This window comes from Salvelinus namaycush, chromosome 36 (assembly GCF_016432855.1).
Source record: "Salvelinus namaycush isolate Seneca chromosome 36, SaNama_1.0, whole genome shotgun sequence".
NCBI classification, from domain to species: Eukaryota; Metazoa; Chordata; class Actinopteri; order Salmoniformes; family Salmonidae; genus Salvelinus; species Salvelinus namaycush.
In genome coordinates, this window is record NC_052342.1 from 12,649,757 (window position 1) to 12,675,506 (window position 25,750).

Below are 25,750 nucleotides of genomic sequence, written 5' to 3' on the forward strand. Positions count from 1 at the left end.
GTAGTCAATTTTCTTCCATTTGGTGGCTAACGAACATGACTACGGATGAAGTAACTGTATTATGTATGACATTAACATCCTTTAGATATCTAAGAAAGTATCAGATTTGATATCTTATACATTTTCTGCTTAGATGTGTGGGTTTGGAGCCATTCCCTTTAATCTTACAGTAGGTATAGCCTCTAGCTAATAATATATCAGCTGTATAAGCCACATTCGCACCTCACATCCTCACGAATCCTGAATCCACAAGATATATATATTAGTCAGATGTGCAGGTCTTGTGTGATGTCGTAAGCCTCCAATAATAACCACCGCTTGGTGGATATTCTCAATAGAATTGCCATCAACTGTTACATAACCAGTTAGACACAGTAATGAAAAGCCTATTACATTACTCAAATAAAACCAATCAATAAATGGGGCTTGAAGGTAACTTTTATTAACTCAGCCTCTGAACAACTCAATACTGTGCTGAATGTACTTAACTAAGTACACATGTATTGTAATATAGGATCTTAATTTGATCACCCTGCTGCTGGGAAACTTTCCTGCAATGCAGGACATTTTAAATGTGTAGTGCATTTGAGGTTTAAAAAGGCTTCTGAAGTTTGTAATTTCCACTTGGAAACCCCTACAAAAATGTCCATTAATTATAATCCACATAATAATTCACATTTCCTGTTACTGCAGGATTATTTTCCTGCTGTAGCAAACTGGGTCAAATTAAGACCCTACATCTGTAAGAGTGTGACTGACGCCATGTTAAAAATGGGATTCATTGTCGTGAAACTAGAACATGGGGTATCTAGCTAATGGTTTGAAATGAATTAGGAAGCTCCAAGTTCCTGGACAGCCCAACAGTAACACACCTGATTCGGCTAATTGTTGTCCATATTGAAAATGGTCAACGGTTGATTATGTGAAACAGGTGTGCTAGCGCTAGGTTTGAGCAAAAGGCTGCAGTAACTCTCCAGGTTGGAGACAGCTGAGATGGACCATATAAGCTGGTTTCCTTCACCTACTATCATATTATGATAAAGTATGGTCATGGCAGACAATGACCCCCAAAAATAGGTAATACTTGAACGGTAAAATACTGTGAAACAATACTTCACATCTGCATTAGCAAAACTACATTACGTCTCATACACACCCTCTCCTTTCCCTGAGTGTGTGACCACGCACACTTAGATACTTGGTCTGTAGAACTTCTGACCAAGAAACCAAAGCTTTGAGATCATTTCACTCCTGAAAAGGTGGTTTGCGTCACAAACAAAACGTTATTCAAATGTTATTCAGTCTAGAGTCTAGACTTAAATACGACAGTGACTTCACTATAGAAGAGGATGGACAGCAGTTTACAGTAGCATAAGCTTTAAATAACGGTCTTATTCTACCAATATATTTCAGATATTGCTTAAAAGGGCTCTTAACCCTAAATATCATAACACAGTCCATGTCTGAGCATAGAAAACTAGAGTATAAAAGATCTGAGCCACATTGTCCAGTGAATATTTCAGTCTACCTGCAGTAGCTTCTTGTAAATACAAATACTATGGATCACAGTGTTTCTCAATACAAGCTTACATGCTGACCACACTGCTCGCGTCGCGTGCACGAGTGTTGCAAAATAAATGTACACATACCTGTTATTCAATCAATGCACCCACACTGCTTGCGCGCAATAGCTAGCGCCTGCGTGGCCAGACGCTAAAATAGAAGTTGGTTCTATGTGTCAAGCTCAACGCGCTGCAAGTCCTGCCTCTTTATCCTCATTGGTGTTTAGGGGCATATACCCACGTGGGTGATTGAAAGATGAACTGACGTCCACTCTCCAGTCGGTTGTAGTAATGCACAGTAAAGTTGGTTGCCAACCGCTATATAAAGTCCAAAGAAAAAGAAGCCTGAAGAAAGGAGGAGAGATGACGAGAAACTAATTTGGTTTACTGTTTTATCTGTCGGAGTAGAGGACCTTGTGCATTTCAGGTAAAATAACAACCCGATGTTTATATCCCGGGACAAATTAACTAGCAACAGCAAGCTAGCTAGCTAAATTGCCATAAATTTTTAATGCTTTTCGACCTGTCCACAAATTAATATAATTGGTTCAGAGTTTGTTTTGATATTTCAATCTGTGTGTCCTGATCGCTTCTGATGTGGGTAAACAAAATCAACGTGCGCGCGTCCAGTTTGGTCAGCATGTTAGAGTTTAGGAATGGGGTTGTTCACATTTCAATACATATACAGTATATTAGGGTGTGTGTCTACACCAAGGTATGAGTCTTTGTCTATGCGTGTAGGGTGAGGTGTGAGTGTGTCTAGGAGAGCACAGTGAGGGCAATTGTTCCCTTGGTCCTCTTCAGGATGCCCACGGCCTCCTCGTGGGTGACCCCCTCCAGACTCTGTCCGTTAACAGCCATAATCTGATCCCCCCGCTTCAGACGCCCGTCCTCTGACGCTGCTCCCTGGAGAACAGACACGCCAGGTTACCACACAGGTTACCACAATTACAACTGTCATAAATGTACATTCAAAAGGAATAGATTTAATCGATTTAACATACTAATACTGACTTGCTCTATTAAAACATAATTTAGCGAAAAAAATGAGATTTCCCCTAACCTTTCCAAACACGGTTTTCACATAAATGGGCAGGTCTCCATGTGGGCTTCCAAAGCCACCAACAATGCTGAAGCCCAGGCCATCTGGGCCCCTGGCCAGGGTAATGGTCTTATATTGAGGAGGTCTGTAGGATGCAGAGAAATGTTTCTCAGGCCTTGTACGGGTTTGACAGAAACAACAGGTGTGTGTGTGTGTGTGTGTGTGTGTGTGTGCGCGTACATACCCCAGGTCGTCGTGGAAAATGCTAGTAGCAGTAAGGCTGGAGAGTGAGAGTCCGGCAGCTGTCTGCTCCTGAGATGGGCCGGTCACTGTGGTATCACCCCCTGCTACCACCTGTTGGGTTTTGTTGTTGCAAGACAAATGATACATGAAAAGGTCCTTTAGTTTAGTTTAGTTTGTTCAGTTCATCAGCTCATTTTCGAGCACTGCAATATAAAACAATTTCATCATCAACATTTACAGACAACTTGACGTAGATGACAGCAAGCACATAAAACAAAACAGAGCTTTATACTGTACATGCTCAAGCTACCGATAATGCATAATACAGTGATCCCTCGCCACTTCGCGGTTCACTTATCGCGGATTCGCTATTTCGCGGATTTTCATAATGCATTTTTTTTTTTTTTTTGGTGCATTGTGCTCTGCATTCTGATTCGCTAAAAACTCACTCCCGCTTCTTGTATCAAAACATGCTACGAATTGTGCTATCATTTTGTCGTCTCGTGCAGTTATGTGTACGTACATAAAACAGCTTGGCAAATTTACATTAAGTTGGCCAAATTATCTTGTAATTTCGAACATCTCCTAAACCCATAATGTCGACGAAACGGCCTACACGTGAGTCACTGTATTTGTATACATGTAATAGTTGCTAATTGTAAAAAAAAAAAAAGTTTTCTATTTCGCGGATTTCACTTATCGCGGGTCATTTTCGGAACGTAACCCCCGCGATAAACGAGGGATTACTGTATATCAATTAAGGGTAGCTCAATCTCCACAGTACGCACCCGTGGATACAAGACTATACTGATCTTTTAGCAACAATGCATATACAACGTATATATGAAAACCTCTACTTCATCAGTATACCTGTATTCACAGTTATCACTGATGAAGTAGAGGTTTTCAGATATGCGTTGCACTGTAAATGCATTACTGCTAAAATACCAGTATAATCTTACTGTAGTTGGGAGAATGACGTTAGTCTTTCACTGACCTGCAGCTCGATGGTGCCGGTGGCATTCTTCAGCAGGGTGACGGCCTGGCTGTGGCTCATACCCTCAGTAGCGGTCCCACAGATACTGACGATCATGTCACCGATCTGGAGGGGTCACAGAGAGATCACAAGGTTAGAGGTTACAGCATGTGCTAACCCCTTGGTCACAATGTTTGTAATACCGGTACATTTGGGTTAGAGACAGCAACTAATACTAAATCAATCCCTTAATCGTTCCCTAACCCCATACCTCCTAGGAATAATCTAACAAAGACGTATTTAAGGCATTGTATTGTAAACTAATAAAGATGTATTTAAGGCATTGTATTGTAAACTAACAAAGATGTATTTAAGGCATTGTATTGTAAACTAACAAAGATGTATTTAAGGCATTGTATTGTAAACTAACAAAGATGTATTTAAGGCATTGTATTGTAAACTAACAAAGATGTATTTAAGGCATTGTATTGTAAACTAACAAAGATGTATTTAAGGCATTGTATTGTAAACTAACAAAGATGTATTTAAGGCATTGTATTGTAAACTAACAAAGATGTATTTAAGGCATTGTATTGTAAACTAACAAAGATGTATTTAAGGCATTGTATTGTAAACTAACAAATATGTATTTAAGGCATTGTATTGTAAACTAACAAAGACGTATTTAAGGCATTGTATTGTAAACTAACAAAGACGTATTTAAGGCATTGTATTGTATGCCACTAGCTATTATTATTACTACTATGTGTTTTACTTTTATATTATTTCTCCATTTTCTTTCTCTCTGCATTGTTGGGAAGGGCCCTTGAGTAAGCATTTCACTGTTAGTCCACACCTAAAGTTTGATTTGAAGGGGTTAGCGGAAGGAAGATAGTGGTTTGTGCTGATAGAGCATATTGATCATGCATTACTACTCATTAGCTGGCCTTCAGCCAGGAATCATAAAGCAATATATTATAATAATACTGACTTAGTAATGATAAAATAAGATAACTACTGATAAAGTTCATGTAGGCTAAATCTAATGCAAGCAAACCATATCCAGTATTTCTAAATCACTGCTTTGTGTTTCGCCTGTTTTAGTTCACCCATTCTTCTTGTTCTTTTGAAGGGATACCAACATAGATATTCTATTCAAGACATCCACACAGTCCCTCTATTCTGTTACATTTTATGGGCTCAGTGCAGTATAACGAGATTTATGGTCTCCTATGGCTTACTGCTCTACTATTGTCTGCTGCCAGTCTGTCTGTGGGGGCTACAATGGTCAGTTTGTCTGTCCTTCTGCAGGAGGCCATAGGCCATCGCTTTCAGCTGTAAAGGCCCTCGACACTAATAGAACCAACCTACGTGATGACTTGAGACTGACTACAGGCAGTATTTAGACTTGAGATAACATTTTCACGCAAAGATTGACCAGAGTTACGTGCACAAATCTGAATAGCCCACTGTCCAAAATGAACCAGCCACAAATAAAGGAGGAATACACTTACTGTAAGTGTAAATATTCTAAAGTTGACTGAAACCTGACGTTTGTGCTTGCATTTGGTGAATTTGTACGAACTTTCATCGATTGCTTGGTGTTTGATTATTTGTACCTCAAAACGAATCTCTTTCTCTCGTTTGGGTGAACATTTAGTGAATAGATTCCATGTGATTAGCTGAGTCTGACTTTCCTTGAGGGTCCTTGAAGTCAACAAACAACATAGCCCACATAACCCATATTCTCTTGATCAGGTCCCTACGGCTGCTGCTGTACCAACCCACCTTGAGTTTGTGTGTCTGGGCAGCGAGGCCGGTAGGGTTCATCATGGCGATGAAGATGGGCACATCGCCCAGGGGACTGCCTACTCCACCCGCAATACTGATGCCCAATGAATCAGTGAGACCCTATGAGGAAAGACAACCAATTACAAAAGTACTTCAAAATCACTATAAATCACCTCACAGAGACAAATAAAATACCTATTTAAATAGTGTTAAGCTGTGCTAAGCTGACATGTGAATTATTATAAGATGGTCATACTATGGATAATTTAGCTATTTGATTTGGAATTGTGTTACCCCTTTAGGTACCAAAACAATAGAAATAATTATTTGATAAAATATTGAATTTGGCCTTTACTACTATAGCCCTGAGAAACACACTGAATAAAACATTCATAAATGCCAAAAAAAGAGTAAAAAAATAAATCATAAGAAACAAAGGTTTGAAGTGTCTGTCCTATATCTATGAGATATAAGAAAGCGCAGGAAATATTTGGTGTTTTTTACACATTATTTAACCCTTTTTTGGGTAGGCACAAAACTACCGTCAAACTGTACTTTCATTCATTTTTGTAAACAGGTGCTGGTTACCTTCAGACGAGTCCCCTGACACCTGTGGTGGTCAAAGTGCAAAATGGAGACCACCTGTTCTGAGTCTCCCCTTTCTATAGTGGTCATAGTAGTTTATAGGTCAAACCGTTCGGAGGCTACAGAAGTTTTCGTGAGAAGACCGATTTTCGGGATGTCTCAAGGTCTGACAAACAGCGCTCTAGCTCTGCAGATGCGGAAGTGCGACATCGGCAGATTGAAAAACAGATTACTCTAGCTTAAATTGACAGATTTTGATAGGGATTTTTTTATTGTGTAACTTAGATTGACACAATCGGCATGTTGCCGATAATACAAGGACAAGCTAAAAACAGATTTGTTTTTCGGTATAATTATAAATATTATAAAAGAAAGCTGACCTTTGTGAATTCAACACTTCTGATCTGCTGGTGGTCCAGTGCTATATAAAAGAGTAAACAAGAGAAAACAAGAGTAAACAGCCAAAATGAATCGACACAAATGAGACCACGACATGAGGGCTAGCTTTAGCTTTCCAAACAGCTAGATGTTTATCAACTAAAAAGGTCTTAGACTCCTGACTTGTATGTTGTACGCTGTCACAGTCCATCTGGAGGCTACCAGAGGAGGCTGACAGCGAGTGAGGGGTCACCTTGCAGCTGCCCGTTTCACTCATCTACCCAAACACAAGGAAAGAGAAACGTGAAATGCAAATTGCTTTCCTTTATCTGAACTCTATTTTGGGACTAAGAACTACCAATAGGATATAGAGGAAGGAAGAGATCCAGGGAGTATTCAGTGAGTTGAAATATATTCAGATAGAACTGTAATGAATAGAACTTACAGGGTGTCTACATGGGTCCTATCTGTTAGATGCATTTCTATCTGAACATTCTGTAACATTGCTCTCCTGAACAGGTCCCAGGATATAATTAAGGTTCAGAAAACAAAATGGCAGCTTACCTGACTGCTCTGTGAGAACCTTCTCTCAGAGTGGAAGGGTCCGGCTTTAAATCTGCCCACCTCCATCACTATGGGTCCCACACCACACTGCAAACACACACGTGTAAACATACAAACACATAAATAGCTTTTCAACTAAACAAACCATCCAAAGAAGAGATGCTAGGGATGTATTCCACACCAACCGGTCGGAAAAGAGCCAATACATCACTCATTATACATTTCCTTTTTAAATACATTAATTATCTATCCATATCAACAATTTTTATTTGAGACAACAAAAACCCAGCCTAGTCCCAAATCTGTTACCACTGTACAGCCAAAGCCTGTGGTCAAATATCAAGACGGCACCAACAGATCTGGGACCAGGCTTTATTTGACCCAGCTTCCCATGGTTCCTTCATAGGTTCACCTTCAGCAGTGCAGCCACTGACTCCTGGGTGGCGTTTCTGACATCCTCCTTGTTGACGGACAGGATCTGGTCTCCCTGCATCAGCCTCCCGTCACTCTCCACCACGCCCCCTTTCACTATGTCCGACACAAACACCCCTGTGTCGTTCCTGTTGTGGATAGAAACAACATATGGGTTAACCAGGGTTTATGTTGCGTTAGTGTGAGTGCTTGGTCTCTGTGCATGTGTCTGTCATTTGTGTGTGAGCATTTTGCAGTTAGGATTCGATACCAAATCAAATGATGTATTTTAAGTGTATCTTTAATTGTGTTGTTCTAAAGTGTTGTATTTAACTAATAGGCTCTCTCTGAGGACAATAAGGTATCTATCAATCTATCTAACAATCTATTAGGTAAAAATGCTAATCAAATGCCTGCCTCCTGCTGCGGTTCAGGTGTGGCGGTTCAGGATCTATAGATATGTTAAGGAAAAGCAGGTTCCAAAGCAGGTAGGATGACCGAAATACACTGAAGGCAGACCCAGGTAAAAAATCCAGGGTATATCTACCTTGGTGTATGTGGGACTTATCTATACATCTATCTACTAGGGCAAGGGCTGGGTATCTTTGGGATTTTTTTCTTTTCCGATACCAGTTCCCGTTCAGACTCTTCAATTCGGTACCAGTTCTAGTAGGTTTCCTTTTTCGTTTCCTATGTTGAATGAAGAACACATTTACATCTTTAAATGCCTAATCTTCCTCATTGTATTCTCTTCATTTTCTTTCTAGAACAAGTGTATTTTAAAACAAGTGTTGGCTCCCCCCTGTCACCATTGATTTAACTAGTTTCTTAGCAAGTATAGCAACTAGTCAATACAATGACCAATGTTAATCACTGAGATGGGAAAGGTCAAACACCTTGACCCACAATGCTAAATAACCTGTGGCCTGCACACACACACCAAACAATCCCCGTCATCACTGCAGGCCTGACTCCTCAAATGTCTAATTGGCTCAGGCAAACAGGAGAAGCATGTTTCACACACACACACACACACACACACACACACACACACACACACACACACACACACACACACACACACACACACACACACACACACACACACACTGGTGGTTTCCTGAGGTTTCTCTGCTGGGGCCATTCCTGTGCTGTCTGTCTCCAGTGAGTTAGGGCTAGAGGTCACACACCTTTGACACCATGTGTTGAGAGACCCTCAAGCGTGTGTTGTTATCTACTGGGATAACACACTGAGGATGGCTCAGCATGACCTTATGTGAGTCTGAATGAGTCAACACATTATTTAAACTATGTCCAATAATCTAATTGTGGTCTAAATAAAAAAAAACAAGATGAGTTGATTACTTGAAACAAGTGTATTAGTGCTGGGCTGGAACAAAAATGTGCCCCCCCCCCCCCGTGAATGGGACTAAGAAGCATTGCTCTAGAGGCGCTAGTAGGGTCTTAGTTCATCTCTGATGGGTTGCTGTTCCCCCTATGGACATCCCCTCGGGGACATTCTCCCCCCACATGGATATTTACCCTGCTTCCACCCCCAGTGGACATTTATCATTGTTACTGTTGTAAATATGTATATATTATTACCATTATTTTTTATTATTGTTTCATTCACTTCTCTTTTTGTCACACCCTGACCATAGAGAGCCCTTGGGGTTCTCTATGGTGTAATAGGTCAGAGCGTGACTAGGGGGGTTTTCTAGTTATTTTAGTTCTATGTTGGTGTGTTTGTATGGCTCCCAATTGGAGGCAGCTGAATATCGTTGCCTCTAATTGGCGATCATACTTAGTGTGTTCCTTTTCCCACCTGCGATGTGGGATATTGTTTGTGTTTAGTGCTATGTGCGCTACAAACGGCACTTTCGTTTATTTATTTGTTTGAAGTTTCACCTCAATAAATATGTGGAACTCTACTCACGCTGCGCTTTCGTACACTCATTATAACGAACGTGACACTTTTTGACCTGCACTGTTGGAGCTCCAAGCTTAAGAATGTCACTGTACCCTGCAATTACATCTGCGACCCTGTGCATGTAACAAATAAATTCATCTAATCATCCTAGCAAAAGAGAGCTTCTCTCCAACATCTTTACAGTGTGTACATTTTAGGACATCCCTGTTTATGGTGTACATTTGAGGATATCCAAACGTACGGTGTACATTTTAGGACATCCCTGTTTACGATGTACATTTTAGGCCATCCCTTAAATGTTTTCAGTCAAACGTCCCTATAAGACTTATAGGTTCGAGTACCTTCTCCCCACGATGCTGAGGCCCAGGCCCTGGCCGGGCTTCTTGTTCAGCTCCACGGTAAAGGCATCCCACAGGTCCTCCTCCTTGTACTGAGCCTCATCCCTGAACACGCTCAGACGCACCCGCTGAGGGGTCTGCCGTAGCACGTTGATAGCTTCGTCGTGAGTGGCCACGCGCAGGTCAATGCCATTCACCTACGGAGATGGGGAGGGAGAGAGATTAGAGGGGGAGAGAGAGATGAAAGAGGAAGGGATAGTGAGAGAGAAACAAACAGATTTGTCAATATAAAATGTGGCAGCAAGGGTACAATTGATAGCATGTTATATTCTACCTATTTATAGAAACACTGTAGGCCCAAACACACTGACAAACATGAATATTGGTGAAGAATGTGAATAATGTAACATACAGGGTCAACAGCTAGCATACATGTCTGAGGGTAGGCCTATACTTTAGTATAATTATACTTATATTTTGAAAACCTTTTCTAATAATAACACCACAATGTACTTAGTTTAGAGCTGAGACCTGCAACCTATTTTAAAGTGATGCTAGAGGTTTTGTACAATTTCAGCCAGTAGTGTTGAAAGTAGCACACACGAGCCAAAACGGGTCCCCGAAGATGGTGCACAACGTCATCCAGTCGTATTATATGTTACGTCCTGCAAATTATTCTTTTTTTAAAATCCTGCAATTCGTATGATATGTTACAAATTCCAATTTGTACAATATGTTCAGAATTTGTAAGTGCTTAAAATCCCGTTCATCCTCTTTAAGGGTCCATATCAACGGGAAATAGACCATTAGCGCTAGCATAGCCATGTATGGCTTTTCTCATAGCAGACTGAAATGGGTCCCTAATGACGTTGGTGCTGCTTGAGCCACAGAATGGGTGGCCACTCTCTCACCATCCCCCTGACCATATCATGAGCAGTATGAATACTACGGCTTAGCTGGGGGCCCAAAGTGAATTACTGAGGTGGGGCAATTAAGTCATAAGAGTATGTGTATATGTGCTGGTGTGTGTGTGCGTGCATGTATTGAAAGGGGGTTAAGTGAGATGCTTCCAGCCCCATTGACTGAGTTGCCATGACTAACGGCCCCAGTCACACCCCTAGTCTATAACAAAGCAAAGGGCAAAAGAGTTAAGCTGACTATTAAGATGTCATTCTATATAACGTCATATATACATATAATGACTATATATACCATTCATTATCTATATTTATATAATTTTAGATGTAACATTTGAAAAATTCTTCTTCAGATTCTATGAACCAAATCCTATCTTAAGAGTCACTTAGTGATATGAATGCAGTGTTATACTAGAGTGTGAAATACGTGCCTATATGATCTAGGATCAGTTTAGCCTTTTATATCATGAGGAATATGATTACAGGGATAGGAGGAGGGTGGAACTGATCCTAAATTATGAATACAGGCCCCTGTTACATTCCATTACCTCCAGGATCTGATCCCCAGCCCAAAGTCTCCCATCCTTGGAGGCAGCTCCCTCCTCATAGACCTCGTGAATGATGATGGTCCCCTAGAGAAAGAGAAGAAGAGTGTGAGAAAGGGGGATACTAGAGGTGTGTGGCACGGTAGGAGGGAACAAGGAAAAGAGAAAAGGAGAAATAGAAGACGGAGGGAGGAACCAAGGTGAAACAGAGAAATAGTCAAATAGAGAAATGAAGAGAATAAAATGACAATGTGAAGGAGTTCAGGAATACATGAGAGATTAGAGACAGAGTGGAACAGGTTGACACTAGCTAGAGTCTGTGTGTGTAGGTGTCTATGGGGGGGCTCATTCTCAGGTCAAGGGTCACATTCCAGGATATTGTCTCCTGTGGTTGAGGACTGACTGAGCACACGGGGGGAGAGGAGGAGCGGGGTGTGTGCGTGTGTGACAGACTGCATTATTTCCTATATTCCTTTGCCATTCCACTGCCTCCACAGCTATTTCAGACCTGGGATAATACTGCCAGCTCTAAAAGCACACGGAACCAAAGACTTCTAAGTGGGTGGCATATCTTTTAAGTTTGTATCATTGTGTAAGTAGTAGTGGTAATTTGTCTTCTCGTAATGTTAGTGGGTGAACTTTTACTTGTTTCTTATGTATTGTTATAAAATATAGAATTGGACAAAAACCCAGTGTAAATTCTGATTTAAAGCTTCAGATAAATCTATGGAAAACTAACCCAGATTCTTTGTCAGTATCTGTCAGTTTGGAATCTGTTAATTGGGATCCAACAATCATTCTGTCATAGTTTATTCAAAAATACAAGTTTTGTTATTATTCTACAATAACTTCAAATACCCACAGTCATCACAGAGCCACCCCTGGCACTCTGACCTACCAATAGAGTGTCACAGCCCCCCACGATGCTGAGGCCCAGGCCCGTGTGGCCTTTGGAGATGTCTATGGTGGTCTCACAGCCGGGGATGATGGGACAGGTCACAGGGTCAGATGAGGCCAGAGTGCCAGGGGTGGACGAGCGACTTGAGCCTGATGAGAGAGTGGGAAATTGAGATGAAAATATTGAAGAAAAGTTTTCATTCTAGCCTGGTCCCAGATCTTTGTGCTTTTAGCCAATTCCTCAGATTATTATTGGCATGCTATTCAATAAGGCAATGACAAAACATATTCAGAGGAGTTGGCTAAAGCACCTATTAACTTGATGGCAAGCTAAAATCAGACTAGAATATATTCAGTCACTGTAAAACTAGAGGCTATATTAATACTATATTTGTATACTGTATCGGTTTCATTCTTCATTGTGTAAATCAGCAGAAACTTATTGACTAACAATCACAGACGTGATTGGTTTGCCAAGTGATTGGTATTGAAGTTGGGGGCACTTGCCCTATAAGCATATCACTCTGCTCTACCTAACTGAGTGAATCATGCTTCATTCAGATTTTGAGTTATAACTAGCACCAATATTTAAGTTATGTAAAAGAAATCTTCAGCTAAGTTGTTTACGTTCAATAAACCCAAATGCTAATGATGTATGGCATTGTGTATTTTTGTCAACACATGACAAGCTGTTTACTCACTCCTGATCGGCTCTGACTCAGGCTGGCCCAGGTTAGCCATGTAGATGCTAGGGAGGCTGGTGGCCTGATCAGTATAGTAGGGGGGGAGGGTCAATGACTCATTCGTGCAGATTGTCAACTTCACTGAGCCTTTGGCGTTCCCCAGTAGAGAGTGGACCTAAAACGTAGGAAAAAAAATACACAATTGCATAGTCCCCAACAGATGGTCTATCAGAGATGGGCAGAACGTCTGTTACATGTATTTGAAATACGTATTTGAATTATTCCTGAATATTTTGTAATTTGAATTACACTGGGCTGAATATACTCCAATGCGTTTTGCATTTTCAAAACACAAAATACTTTTCTATACCATTTTTTAAATAGCGGTTTAGTTTGCGGCTACCCTTTAACCCTGCATTGGTATCAGAAGTCTGATCGCACTATGGTGTGATAAAAGAGTCTGCTAAATGAAGTAAACATTAATATATATGTAAACAATTGCAAAGCATGCTGAGTATTATTCTAATGAGCTCAGCCCCAAAACAATACCGTGTGCTTTGCAGTTAATTTTGGCTTGTTAATTTTCACATATACATTTAGGTCATTTAGCACACACAGAATGACTTGCTTAACTCAGGTAGTTAAACACAACATATCACAGTCAGAGCAAGTAACACGTTTTTGTAACAGTTACTGAGAATGTTGTTGCTGTTCGGGCTAGCTACAAATGTATTCTTGTATTTTAATACAAGTTTATTTTGATATATTGATCTTTATGGTATTTTGCATATGTATTCAGTACATTTTGCCCAAACCTGTGGTCTAAAAATGTCAAATTAACACACAACAAACTATGTCAAATGTATGTATATGTAACATTTATTTTTATTTTTTATAAATAAAGTAATATAATAAACAGTCAACAAACTAATCAAATTACTATCCATTAAGCCTGGCCGTAGGGTGTGTCTAAAATTTGCTGCAGAGGCAGATCTTACCCTCTCCACAGTGTAGCCCACCACTGGTTCATCCTCCACAGCCAGCAGTTTATCTCCAGATTTGATGCTGCCGTCCTGCATAGAGTAATACAGGACTGGTGTTAGAGAATGTTTTTAATCTGGAAATATATCCATCCAATTAGCATAACATGTAGGATGTCCAATATTATTTTCTGTCCAGCATTGTTCTTTAAAACTGCTCCTGGACAGCTACAGGGTGTGCATGCTTTTGTTCCAACCCAGCACTTTATTGATTGAACTAATCAAGGTCCTCTTAGTTTAATCAGGTGTGTTAGCACTAGGCTGGAACAAAAGTCTGCTCACCTTGTGGGTCCCCAGGACCAGGATTGAAGAAGAGTGCTATACAGGACACCTGTTTGAATCAGGAGAGTAAGACAGAGTGCTATACAGGACACCTGTTTGAATCAGGAGAGTAAGATAGAGTGACATACCTTTCCTGCTGGTCCTTTTTCAGATATACTCTGAATCACCACCCCGTTATTGGGGTCTTCCTCACTGAAAGTGATGCCGAATCCACCCTCCTCCTTGAGTTCAAAAGAGATACCTCGCTGTCAACCATAATTATAGACACAGTGAATCATGCACAATGACACATTAAACATGAACAAAGCGAGCCATTGATAACCAGAAACGTCACAATGCAAGAACGGTTTGTTTTGTAAATTGTGAGGCAGTTTGGAACATTATGGTTCTAAACTCAGCAAAAAAAGAAACGTCCCTTTTTCAGGACCCAGTCTTTCAAAGATAATTCGTAAAAATCCAAATATCTTCACAGCTCTTCATTGTAAAGGGTTTAAACACTGTTTCCCATGCTTCTTCAATGGACCAAAAACAATTAATGAACATGCACCTGTGGTAGGCAATTGAGGTCACAGTAATGAAAACTTAGGACACTAAAGAGGCCTTTCTACTGACTCTGAAAAACACCTAAAGAAAGATGGCCAGGGTCCCTGCTCATCTGCGTGAACGTGCCTTATGCATGCTGCAAGGAGGCATGAGGACGGCAGATGTGGCCAGGGCAATAAATTGCAATGTCCGTACTGTGAGACGCCTAAGACAGCACTACAGGGAGACAGGACGGACAGCTGATCGTCCTCGTAGTGGCAGACCACGTGTAACAACACCTGCACAGGATCGGTACATACGAACATCACACCTGCGGGACAGATACAGGATGGCAACAACAACTGCCCGAGTTACACCAGGAACGCACAATCCCTCCATCAGTGCTCAGACTGTCCGCAATAGGCTGAGAGAGGCTGGACTGAGGGCTTGTAGGCCTGTTGTAAGGCAGGTCCTCACCAGACATCACCGGCAACAACGTTGCTTATGGACTCAAACCCACCGTCGCTGGACCAGACAGGACTGGCAAAAAGTGCTGTTCACTGACGAGTCACGGTTTTGTCTCACCAGGGGCGATGGTCGGATATGCGTTTATCGTCGAAGGAATGAGTGTTACACCGAGGTCTGTACTCTTGACCGGGATCGATTTGGAGGGTCCGTCATGGTCTGGGGCGATGTGTCACAGCATCGCGCACGCACGTGCGCACACACACACTTAAAATGACTAAAACCAAATCGAAATTGTGTAGAGATGATAATGGACCTACATTCATACAGTTTCTTGACTGTGTCCAACTTGCTAATAATCACTTAAATTAAAGCTAGACAGTCAGGGAGCATCGGAAATAAAAAATAAAAAAACGATGGCTAGGGAACTTTCTTTTGCTAATTTTGACGGCAAGGAAATATAATCAATTTTCATTACGTCCCGCCGGACCTCATTGAAGACCGAATGCTGCCCCCGGGGCAATATAGAAACAGGGTGGTGCTATCTGAACTTGACCAATAAGAAACACTCATTTTAGTTTTCCATTGCAAAAACGGTTTGCTAGGGTGTGCCCTAATGAACACGACCCAGTTCTACTCAGCATCTTGAAACGGCATGATCTTTTGTTCCTGGGGACTGAGAGGATGTAACAGAAAAGTATGTGTCTGGTATGTACCCATACCAGATGTTGACTTCATATCGTGATCCTCTAATAGACTATTATATAATAAACCATGTGGACAGACAGCTAGGCTGAGACTCCCAACCAGGTGTTTGGCTTGTCAGAAGACCCATTAAACTAGAATAGGTTCACATCCTCTTTAGTCTCTCTGTCCATCCTGCTCTCTCTCAGTTCCTAGGGTATATTACTGTCCTCCCTCTCTCATTTCCTTCCCTCCCTCTTGTAGCAGCCTAGTCAATTAGAATAGAGAATAGTCTCCTTTTCTCCCTCTTTCCCTCCCTCTCCCCATGAAGAGGTCTGAGCCTATGTTAACTGATAGCAGAGCAGCATGGGAGAGTCTCAAGGTAACTCACCTTCGGCAGAATGACGTGCTGCACATACTTGAACACGTCGACATCGATCGCCGAGGGTACAATGGAAGTACATGTTTCTAGCTGTGAGAAAATGATTAATAAGAGATTGAAAGAGTAGAACATAGAGCCTTTTCAGTCATTGAGCTGCTTCATACCCTAAGGCCTTTTTCAAATCAGAGAAACTATCTACACATAGACAGGATGAATGGGAGACCGTGTGTGAATATGTGTCTGTTTGTGTTCCTGTGTGAGAAGGGACATTTCATGTGTGTATGCATGTGACATGTTTACCTCTGTCTGGGGCTCCAGGGTGTCTCCATGTTCCCTCACTGGTCCTACAGCCATCTGGTTCAGAGCATCTGTGTTCCTGTCCACCAGTCATAACTCAAGAGTAAATCACTAGTCACTGCTTCAGGACACATCTTTCTGTCTGTCTGAGACCCATAGCTCATGAGTGGGTCGCAAATGGAACCCTATTCCCTATACAGTGCACTACTTTGGTCAGAAATAGTGAACAATGTAGGGAATATGGTGCCATTTGGGACGTATCCCGAGTCTGTGAACCACACAGTCTAATTGAGGCTGTCAGTTGAGTTAAGTAGTGTGTGTTCCTGCCTGCCTTATTTTGGTCAGATTTCTTTTGGCCTGTCATAAGTAGCTGGACCGTTGGTTTTCCATGATCATGTGACCTTACCAGGAATAACGCAGGATACAATGGAAGGAGACATCTTGGAGTATCGTGTTGCCTGTCTGCACTGATATCAGTTTAGATCAGTCTTTTGTAACACCACAGCTCCCTCTACTGGGCTTTGTATGGTGATGTTATTAGGCTTAAAATAGTCCTCTGCTATTGAAGGGGCTCAGCTACAGAATATGTAAATTGTTTTGGTCATTGTAAAGAATTGGGATGAGTGATTATATTGCTTTATGCAAGGCAGAAACGAGTTGAACTTCAGTTGAAAATATACATGGTGGGGGATGGGAATAAAGACTTGTGATATATTTCCTTTGTACTTCAAGTACACTACCTGATGAAAATGATCTTGACCTTCGACGGAGCGCTTTTGATGATGGAGGAGGCATTCTGGTGACTCCGCCCATACAAAATCTGCCCGTTGATCTGATAGGGTGCAGAAATGAACAATATGGAATGTGTTACTACTGTCTAACATACCGCATTATTCAATTCAGCAACTGGCATTCGTTTTGCTTCCTTCGTGCAAACCTTAGATCATATTGTGGAGATTGGATATCAAATCAGAGAGGAAAATCTAAATCGAGACATAATGTGATTTAGTACATAAAACCCAGTAATACCCACTAGGCACCAACTCCTGGTTAAAAACCACCCATCTATAGCGTCGGTGACCACTAAGTTACTAATCCAAGCTCCTTACCTCCAACAGTTCATCCCCAACCACAATGCGACCATCTTTGCTGGCAGCGCCACAGGGGTCAATCCAGACCACAAACACGCTCAGGCGAGAGCGGTCGCGGTTGCCAGCCAGACTAAGGCCCAGGCCGGTCTTCCCTTTCTCCAGCTCAATCATGTGCAGCAGCCCCGGGAGGCTGCCGTAGCGCTGAATGATGCTCTCTGTAGAGAACAGTGGATAGATTGAAATGAGTCGAACCACTGAAACATCATACTGATGAATGTGAAATGATTGACTGTATAACTGAATAGCTTTCGTAATAGTGTATGGCATAGATTTGAGCTGGATAGATTTTCTTGACTTGCTATACTCATACAACCAAGCCATGAATGGAAATTAAACAACTTTTAACAGAAATCATAGTCAGTGGTTCTAAACTAAAGGATCACATCAAAATGCAAAGTCATACTCAACACATCTCACAATATAGTCAAATATGTCATGGTTTCAACTTACAAAGACACTGCCAAGCCTAGGTTTGTGTTGATCCTGACAGACAGACAGGCCTCTCTCTATCTCTCAGTGGAATGGCTAGTATTCAGAGGAGACCATGTTGTTCTGGGCTGAGTGCCACGGACTGTACTGTACTGTACCATCACTCCTGTACTAATCTCCCTGACTCACCTCATCAATCTGATCCCCACAGGGCACACACACACACACACACACACACTGCACACACACACCAGGGGCCCAGTAGGGACTATACTGTCCATAATCAGAAGAGCCTGAGGCCCCGTCCAGAAACCACCCCTTGCCCTATCCCCTAGGCACTGCATTTTGAATAATTGGATAGGTATTCTATGATTGTGCTAGCCTAGTTCACTTGCCTTGGGAGCCTAGCAGCAAGACTTAGTGCTTGAAGTAGACTGAAATAGGTGCCTGTACCTATTTTGGGTGTGCCGGTGTGTTCCGGCCCAATTCATGCACTGGCAAGACAATGATTGCACAGATCAGGTCATGTTTTTAATGCAATGTGGAGGCCCTCTAGTGGCCACTAGGTGGTAGCACACGGGAGTAGGTAAACTAAGAGGGGGCTGGCTGAATCCATGGAAACAAACCCTAGTGCCTATCCACTAGGCAGTGGTACTTCATGTTAATCTGAAAGGATTTGATAGGTATAAACAATATGGTAGTAGCTGCACATTGCTCATAATGAATTTGTAAGACTTTCACCTATCATATATATTCAGTTCTATTCAAGTGCCTAGGGAGTAGGGGCTAGGAGTTGTTTCTGCACTGGGTCCATCCTAAGTCTTGTTCATTGTATAATGATCCATAATAACAATATGAGAACCCAGATAACATAATTAGTTAGCCAACTTTGGTCCAATGAGTGACCTTTCATGAAGAAGGAGGAAGTTGCCCTTATTGGTCGGTTTTGAGTGCCCCCGCCTATTGTGGCCAATGGTTAGGATTAAGGGGAGGGTAACTGTCCCTAGATCTGTTCATAGAGTCAAACTCACTCCAGCTGTAGCCAAACTCATCCTCGTCTTCCGCCTGGGCCTGTCTGTCGGGAATCTCTGTCAGGGTATCGGTGTCTGTCTCTCCGACGTGGGGAACCACGGGAAGGGAGAGGTGAGGAGTTGTGGACGATGTCTTTCCCGCTTCCCTCTTTAGTGGCTGCCACATCACAGAGGTATCAGTACAATAGATTTGTAGTGTGGCAAAAAGGCAGATAATCATTTTGTTTCAGCGTAGCAGGTTTAGCTGACTACAACCTAAAGCCATACTGTTGAGTCGGTAAAGTATGTTTTAGTCACTCATCTGCAGGTGGACATTTTCAAAATGGCGTCACCCTACTTTTTAGGCATGTATTTTTTGTTTATTTGACTAAACTGTTATTTGACTAAACTGCTGTAAGCAAAGCATTCCATTGATTCAAGTCAGAAGTAGTGTATTTTTAGATTAATATTCAAGACTGAGTTTAATAACAAAATTTTCCTTACTGATAGAATTCAATTCAACCATTGTCCATCTGATAACACATGCAAATGGACACTTACCTTACGAAGCAAGTGCAACACAATCCAAGACAAAACTTTAATTATTTTAATAAATTTAGGCAAATTAAAATGCATTTTGATTCAGAATCAAAACATTGCATATTTTTGCAAGAGATTAAAATGGGCAAGTTTCAATTTCGACATTTCAATGTTCTATTTGTACCAACAAAACACAAAAAAGAAAAAGGTATTCAGATAGTTTTAGTGGAAATGTGTTAGGACAGCATGTATGCATGTAAGGCCTGTCCAATATATGAGTCTCCACATATATTCCATAACACAACCGTACGAGCATACACGGAAATAGAAGGGGAAAAGCACGACAACACAAAGACCCACAAACCTTAAACGGAGTAGGAGTGAAAGGGTTAGTTGGGGAGAGGCGTAGGAATAGTCTACTGTGACTCTCAACCTCCTACAGAGAACAGAGAAGAGTCAGAGACTTTCAGTGAGACAGACAACAAAGGACTAGGACAACATTGTGAAACTAAGGGCAGAAACTTCACTCCACCGCTACGATGGAGAGTGTGAGTGAAGTTCTAGGTCTACTAAAAATCCTAATTTGATCAACTAAATAAGATTTATCCCAGGTGTCTCAAACTCGATTCCTGAAGGGTCATGTGTATTCAGTCACACATTTGCTGGTCATGATGGACTTGACAGGTGAATAGTTTAATGTACATGGATGTAAATCATTTTGGCATGAAAAAGGTGTACACAAAGCCCTGCGGGAATTTGGGTTGAGACTTCTACGACAATACAATATCAAGTTACAGGCATTGTTCCCTAAGGTTACAAAACCAGGGCCCAAACACTTCAAAATACTTTCCTTTGGTTTCAGTACGGTGGAACCAATGAAATAGTCCCACAAGTGCAAACGCTGTGCTAAATCCAGTGCACCTCTAGTATTTGACATAGGTCTAAAGGTTGCATAGTGACACTGACCTTGTCACTATTGCGCCGTGCCATGGCCGCCGCTCTCTCCTCGTTGGTGTCCGTGGTTGAGGACTGTCGTGTACAAGAGGGACGGAAACATGAAAAATACACTGCTAGGCATTGCCATCAAATGTCATAATCAGCAAAGGCTGAATTTACAACGGTGAGGCATCATACTGTATTTAATTGGTGAGACTTGCGTGGGACAAGTAAAAGCATCCAAATATATTAAAAACATTTGTTTGAACGTAACAGAAAAAGTAGCCTGAGTGAAACTTCAATTGTTATTGTTTTTCTTCATGAGTTGTGGTTGTATTGGCTTGGCTACAACATATTATGGATTGCCCTTGGTCAATGTGGGTACTATATACACATTGGGAAAACTAAAATGATGATGTGTTCAGTGAGGTAGGCAGCCCGTTATCAATATTCCACCCAGGCCTGACCACCTCTCACCCAGGAGCTGATTTAATATATTCTGCCTGCCAACTAGAAACCACCACAGCAACATGCAGTGAACCTTGTGGTTTGGGGTACGTGACATATGAGCTATTTTAGGTTTTCCTGTTCCTTGACTCTTCCTCAGTTCACAAAACGTTATGAGCCGGTATCCCAGGCAGACTGGGATATAGACAATCTATTCCTGGACTCATATGCGTGTTCAATGGAGATTCTCCACTGAGCATGCTCTTGAGTTCATTAGTAAAATTAATCTGGGTCTGGGAAACTGGGCCAAAGAGAAAATATTCTATACAAAGAGTATATTATACACTGTAGGATTGAACCCACCACAAAAAGCAAACATTGAGCAGCAAAAGAAAGCAGTCTACATGAAGGAAGATTGGACACTGGGTCGCACACACGCACACACACACACACACGCACACGCACACGCACACGCACACACACACACACACGCACACGCACACGCTCACACACACAGAGACAGTCTAACCTGAAGCGGAGAGGCAGGAGATAATAAGCTGGCAGAGGTTTGATTAGTGGGTCGTGGGTTGGATCCGGGGTGGGTGTTTAGCCGCAGAAGAAAGGGTAGGGGCGCCTTCTAAAAGCAACACAGGGGATCAACAGCAAGTCAAGGATACAGAAGTTGAAGGAAATGAAATGTGGCGGCAGAGCCCTGACAAAAATGTTATCAGGTGTCCAGGAAAGAAGGGAATAGACAAGAAAATGTTCAAAAGGAAAAACACCTCTGGAGTCAAATTATTAAAAAATGAGTGACTGGTAATGAATGTCCTCGAGGAGACTCATTTTCTTTTCAAGAAAATCAAAGTGGAGCTCTTTCTTAGAACCAAACAATAAATGTTTTAGAGAATCCTTAAGGCTGCTTTTGGATTATTCACCAGTGACACAGAAGAGTAGAAGGCCTTAAAGGGGAACTGCTAGGAAGCATCATTACGATCTGTAGGTAGGTCCCAGTGGCACCATTTAAAAGAGCAAGAGCAATACATACCTGCCCGTAGCAGTTAACCTTTGTAGCATATAACGTTTGATCTCTTTTTTCCCCCTGGATGCACTCAGATTCCAATTTTTATTTGGGTCTCTTTTTGCACGTTTCTGTTGCATGCACATACAGTAGCCTATTAGAGAGTCTGAAAACTTCTGGATGGAGAGATAAAGCAACAGACTCTACTGATGTGCATAGAGAGAGATAGAGAGAGGAAGAAAGCAATACAAATAAACAGAGAGAGCGAGACAGAGCAAGAGATTACCTGGCACATGTGATAAGGCAAGCATTTTAAAGTGGTGCTGTATTTCTCTATGACTGGTGACGAAGCAGGGCTACAGTGGGACTCGGGCTGAGGAAGAGGTGCATGCTGGACTGGTTAGTTGAAGGTTAGTGGAAGGTTACGGAAAATGTCTGGAAAGCTTCAAACATGCATGAAAATGAATGATTGTAAGTCGGACATCAAGATATGTTGGCTATTGCAAAGCTGGTAGCAATTTCAGTAGGATATTAGTTCGTCATGCTTTTGGAGCCTAATGGCGCTTTCAAACCAATGAAGATGATGCAGACAAAATACAGTCAGTCAAATGTTTTGAAGTTTCCGTTGAACTTTTAGTGAAATGAATCCTGACAAGGAGTCCATCAACGAATTGAATAATGAGATATAGATAGCTACTGTAGTATTTGTTGGATACAGGATGGTTAAGTAGCTTTTTGAAGTTAATGTTGTGTTAAATGGGATAATTAATGGTTTGAGACTAGGAAATAAAGTATTGTTGTTGAAAGACATTAGCCACTTAGCTAGCGTGCCAACACAGGGCGTTAGCGTGCCAACACAGGGCGCTAGCGTGCCAACACAGGGCGCTAGCGTGCCAACACAGGGCGCTAGCGTGCCAACACAGGGCGTTAGCGTGCCAACACAGGGCGCTAGCGTGCCAACACAGGGCGCTAGCGTGCCAACACAGGGCGCTAGCGTGCCAACACAGGGCGCTAGCGTGCCAACACAGGGCGCTAGCGTGCCAACACAGGGCGCTAGCGTGCCAACACAGGGAGCTAGAAGGCTCACCCTGGGCCTGTGGATGATACTCTGGACGAGGAACACGACAGGGTTTCCTGCCCTGCGGATGGCCTCCACAGCCTGCTCGTGACTGGCATCTCTCAAGTCCACGCCATCCACCTGATACATTCCAAAGAAACAAACAAGTAATTAATAGGTTTTTACTGTGCAATAACCATTTTGCCATGTCAAAGTAAATACATTCTACTGTGAAATACAATAAACATTTTTACGGGCAGATGTGATACAGCCTGGAATCAAACCAGGGACTGTAGTGATGCCTCATGCACTGAGATGCAGTTCCTTAGACTGCTGCGCCACTCGGGAGCACTAACATTGATGGGTGTACCTCAACAACCCTGTCTCCAGTCTTCAGGGTTCCATTGCGGCTGGCGGGGCTGTCCTCCAGGATGTGTTTGATGAAGATGCCCCGCATCACCTCGCCGTTGCTGAGGCGACTGCCCATTCCTCTGCCCCCCACGATGCTGATGCCAAGGGACTTGCCAGCTTCTTTTTTGAGCTCCACCCTGAGAGAGACGACATGCATTCTAAAATATATTTTAAAAAGGGGGTTCTTTATTGTACCACTTCTTGGGACACAGTTGGCCAACTCCTGTTCTGGGGTTCTAATTTGATTTATTTGTACACAAAGTAAAAATAAGATGTGACATTGAAGGAAGGAAATGGCTTGTGTAAGAACCTATTGAATACAAATTCAGGAGAGAGCAACGTTACAGAAGGTTCAACAATTTAGATTGTAAATGATTATCTGTTGCATAAAATAAAGGGCGCATTGTGTTGGGTCGGTAAACTAGGTAAACCTGATATGATTCTCTGTCTTTTAGATTAGGAAACTGTCAGGTGGCTCCATTTCTATTTGTGACATTCTAAACGTTGCAGCCCATTTAATTAGCCTCAGCTATTAATAATCCTGGAGGGCCACAGTGTTTGCTGATTTCCTCTTGATTGTCATTGATTGGACTGAGAGTGTCACACACTTGCGTTCCCTCGCCTAAAATCAGTCACTGATTAGAATCAGCAGACAGTGCAGAGCACCTCTCGAGGACAGGAGGTGAGGACACCGGTTTTGAACAATATTACTATCACAAAGCAGAACCCAGACAGTGGGTAATATGTGTGCAGGGTCTAGCCCAGTTCCAAAGTGGTATAACTAATGCCATGAACCTTGGCTTGACATCCAAATCAGTGCTTATTGCTTATTTACCCAATCAGATTTTTTCCCCTTAACATTAGAGTTGGAAAGAGGGTATGTCCCCTATCTTTGCCATGATAAACGCTTAAAATTAGCTCTTAGGAAGTCACATCCAGTTGACTACTTTAAAATAGTGAAAGCCTTCAATGGCGCTGCCCATGCTAAAACAGGCTTTGTGGAAAGGTCACCCTCTATCCAACTCTATGTTCGGGACCAAGACAAAGTCTAACTTCCTACTCACCTCCTGGGCTGGTTCCAGTTACTGAAGGTGGCACTCTGTAGCTCGCTCTCCTCTCCCTCTCCATCCTCCCGCTCTGGGAGTTCTGGGATTTCTCTTCTGCAAAGAGACAAACAGAAAACAGCCGCCTTTGTAAACCATAGCTGGTCTGATAGTAATTGACTTGTTTTAGTACTGTCTGGAGTACAACAAAAGAATATTGCGAAAGTTAGTCTATGCTTGAAATCAAAAGCATGAATTTAGTGAGGGAATCGTCATGAAAATACCTTTCTATAATGTATTACTTCTATAAAGTTGTATAACGTTTGAGCTTACTTTGGGGCCTGAGGAGCATCAGAGAAGATGTCATCTTTAGGCTGCTCCAGGCTGGCCTTGTACTCCTCCAGATACTCCACGGGAACATAGGTGATGCTGATAACACACACACACACGTGCGCACACACGCACACCAATGAGCCTCAGCACACTCCTGATAACAACCTGACCAAGATTTGTCATCATCACTGCAAATACCCCCAAATATACAACCTATCCATAAACATATGACACGAGAGTTCAACCTTGTGTGCAAGCATGTCAATATTCATCATTAGGAATGACATGAACGTTTAACAAAGCATTAGTGTGGAAGTGCCTGCATTCATATGCCACCTGGTACGACAGAAAGGGCACTTTTACAAAAGGACTTTTATTTATTCATAGACGTCTAATCTACATGCAGGAGCGCACCTGTTTTTCTCCCCGTCCAAATTAACTGTGCGGCACAAGATTGCAGGAGGGGAAGGAATGAACTCTAAATTTCTCTGGCAATGCATTCTGCCTATCATGAGCCCAAGGTGAGCCGTCAATGAATAATGTAGCAGTCGTCCCCGCATAACTATCCAAAACAGATGTTTCCGTCGTTCATAAATGTCTGGGCCAATAAAGTTGGCTCGAATCGAATTGAGTGGCAGAATTCTTTCCAAAATATGTCATGGAGGTTTGAAGGGAACATCAATTGGAACACCAAATGTACTGGAACAGAAGAACAACTTTCCAAAATATTAAGAATTTAACGAAAGTTAAGTAGCAAAGAGCATAGATCTGCTTTTGTAGGCCCAGTTTCAAGTAATTAATCGTGATTAGATGATTCTAAAGCACACACACGTACACATTT

At 42.0% G+C, this 25,750-nt stretch overlaps 1 protein-coding gene across 1 annotated transcript in view; it reads right to left on the minus strand.

Annotated features, from left to right (window-relative positions):
• Positions 1-635: 635 nt before the first annotated feature.
• The window catches only part of LOC120030235 (multiple PDZ domain protein-like), a 60,817-nt gene continuing 35,702 nt past the window's right edge, over positions 636-25,750 (minus strand). The window contains 26 exon segments of the mRNA XM_038975582.1: positions 636-2,468; positions 2,626-2,749; positions 2,849-2,958; positions 3,845-3,949; positions 5,612-5,734; positions 6,580-6,681; positions 6,684-6,854; positions 7,142-7,228; positions 7,554-7,701; positions 9,824-10,017; positions 11,286-11,369; positions 12,181-12,329; positions 12,881-13,037; positions 13,861-13,935; positions 14,313-14,405; positions 16,247-16,327; positions 16,538-16,613; positions 17,275-17,366; positions 17,644-17,840; positions 19,146-19,302; positions 20,631-20,693; positions 22,685-23,263; positions 23,493-23,670; positions 24,598-24,693; positions 24,910-25,051; positions 25,229-25,245. Of these exon segments, the coding sequence (XP_038831510.1) occupies positions 2,322-2,468; positions 2,626-2,749; positions 2,849-2,958; positions 3,845-3,949; positions 5,612-5,734; positions 6,580-6,681; positions 6,684-6,854; positions 7,142-7,228; positions 7,554-7,701; positions 9,824-10,017; positions 11,286-11,369; positions 12,181-12,329; positions 12,881-13,037; positions 13,861-13,935; positions 14,313-14,405; positions 16,247-16,327; positions 16,538-16,613; positions 17,275-17,366; positions 17,644-17,840; positions 19,146-19,302; positions 20,631-20,693; positions 22,685-23,263; positions 23,493-23,670; positions 24,598-24,693; positions 24,910-25,051; positions 25,229-25,245 (3,547 nt within the window). The 3' untranslated portion in view covers positions 636-2,321.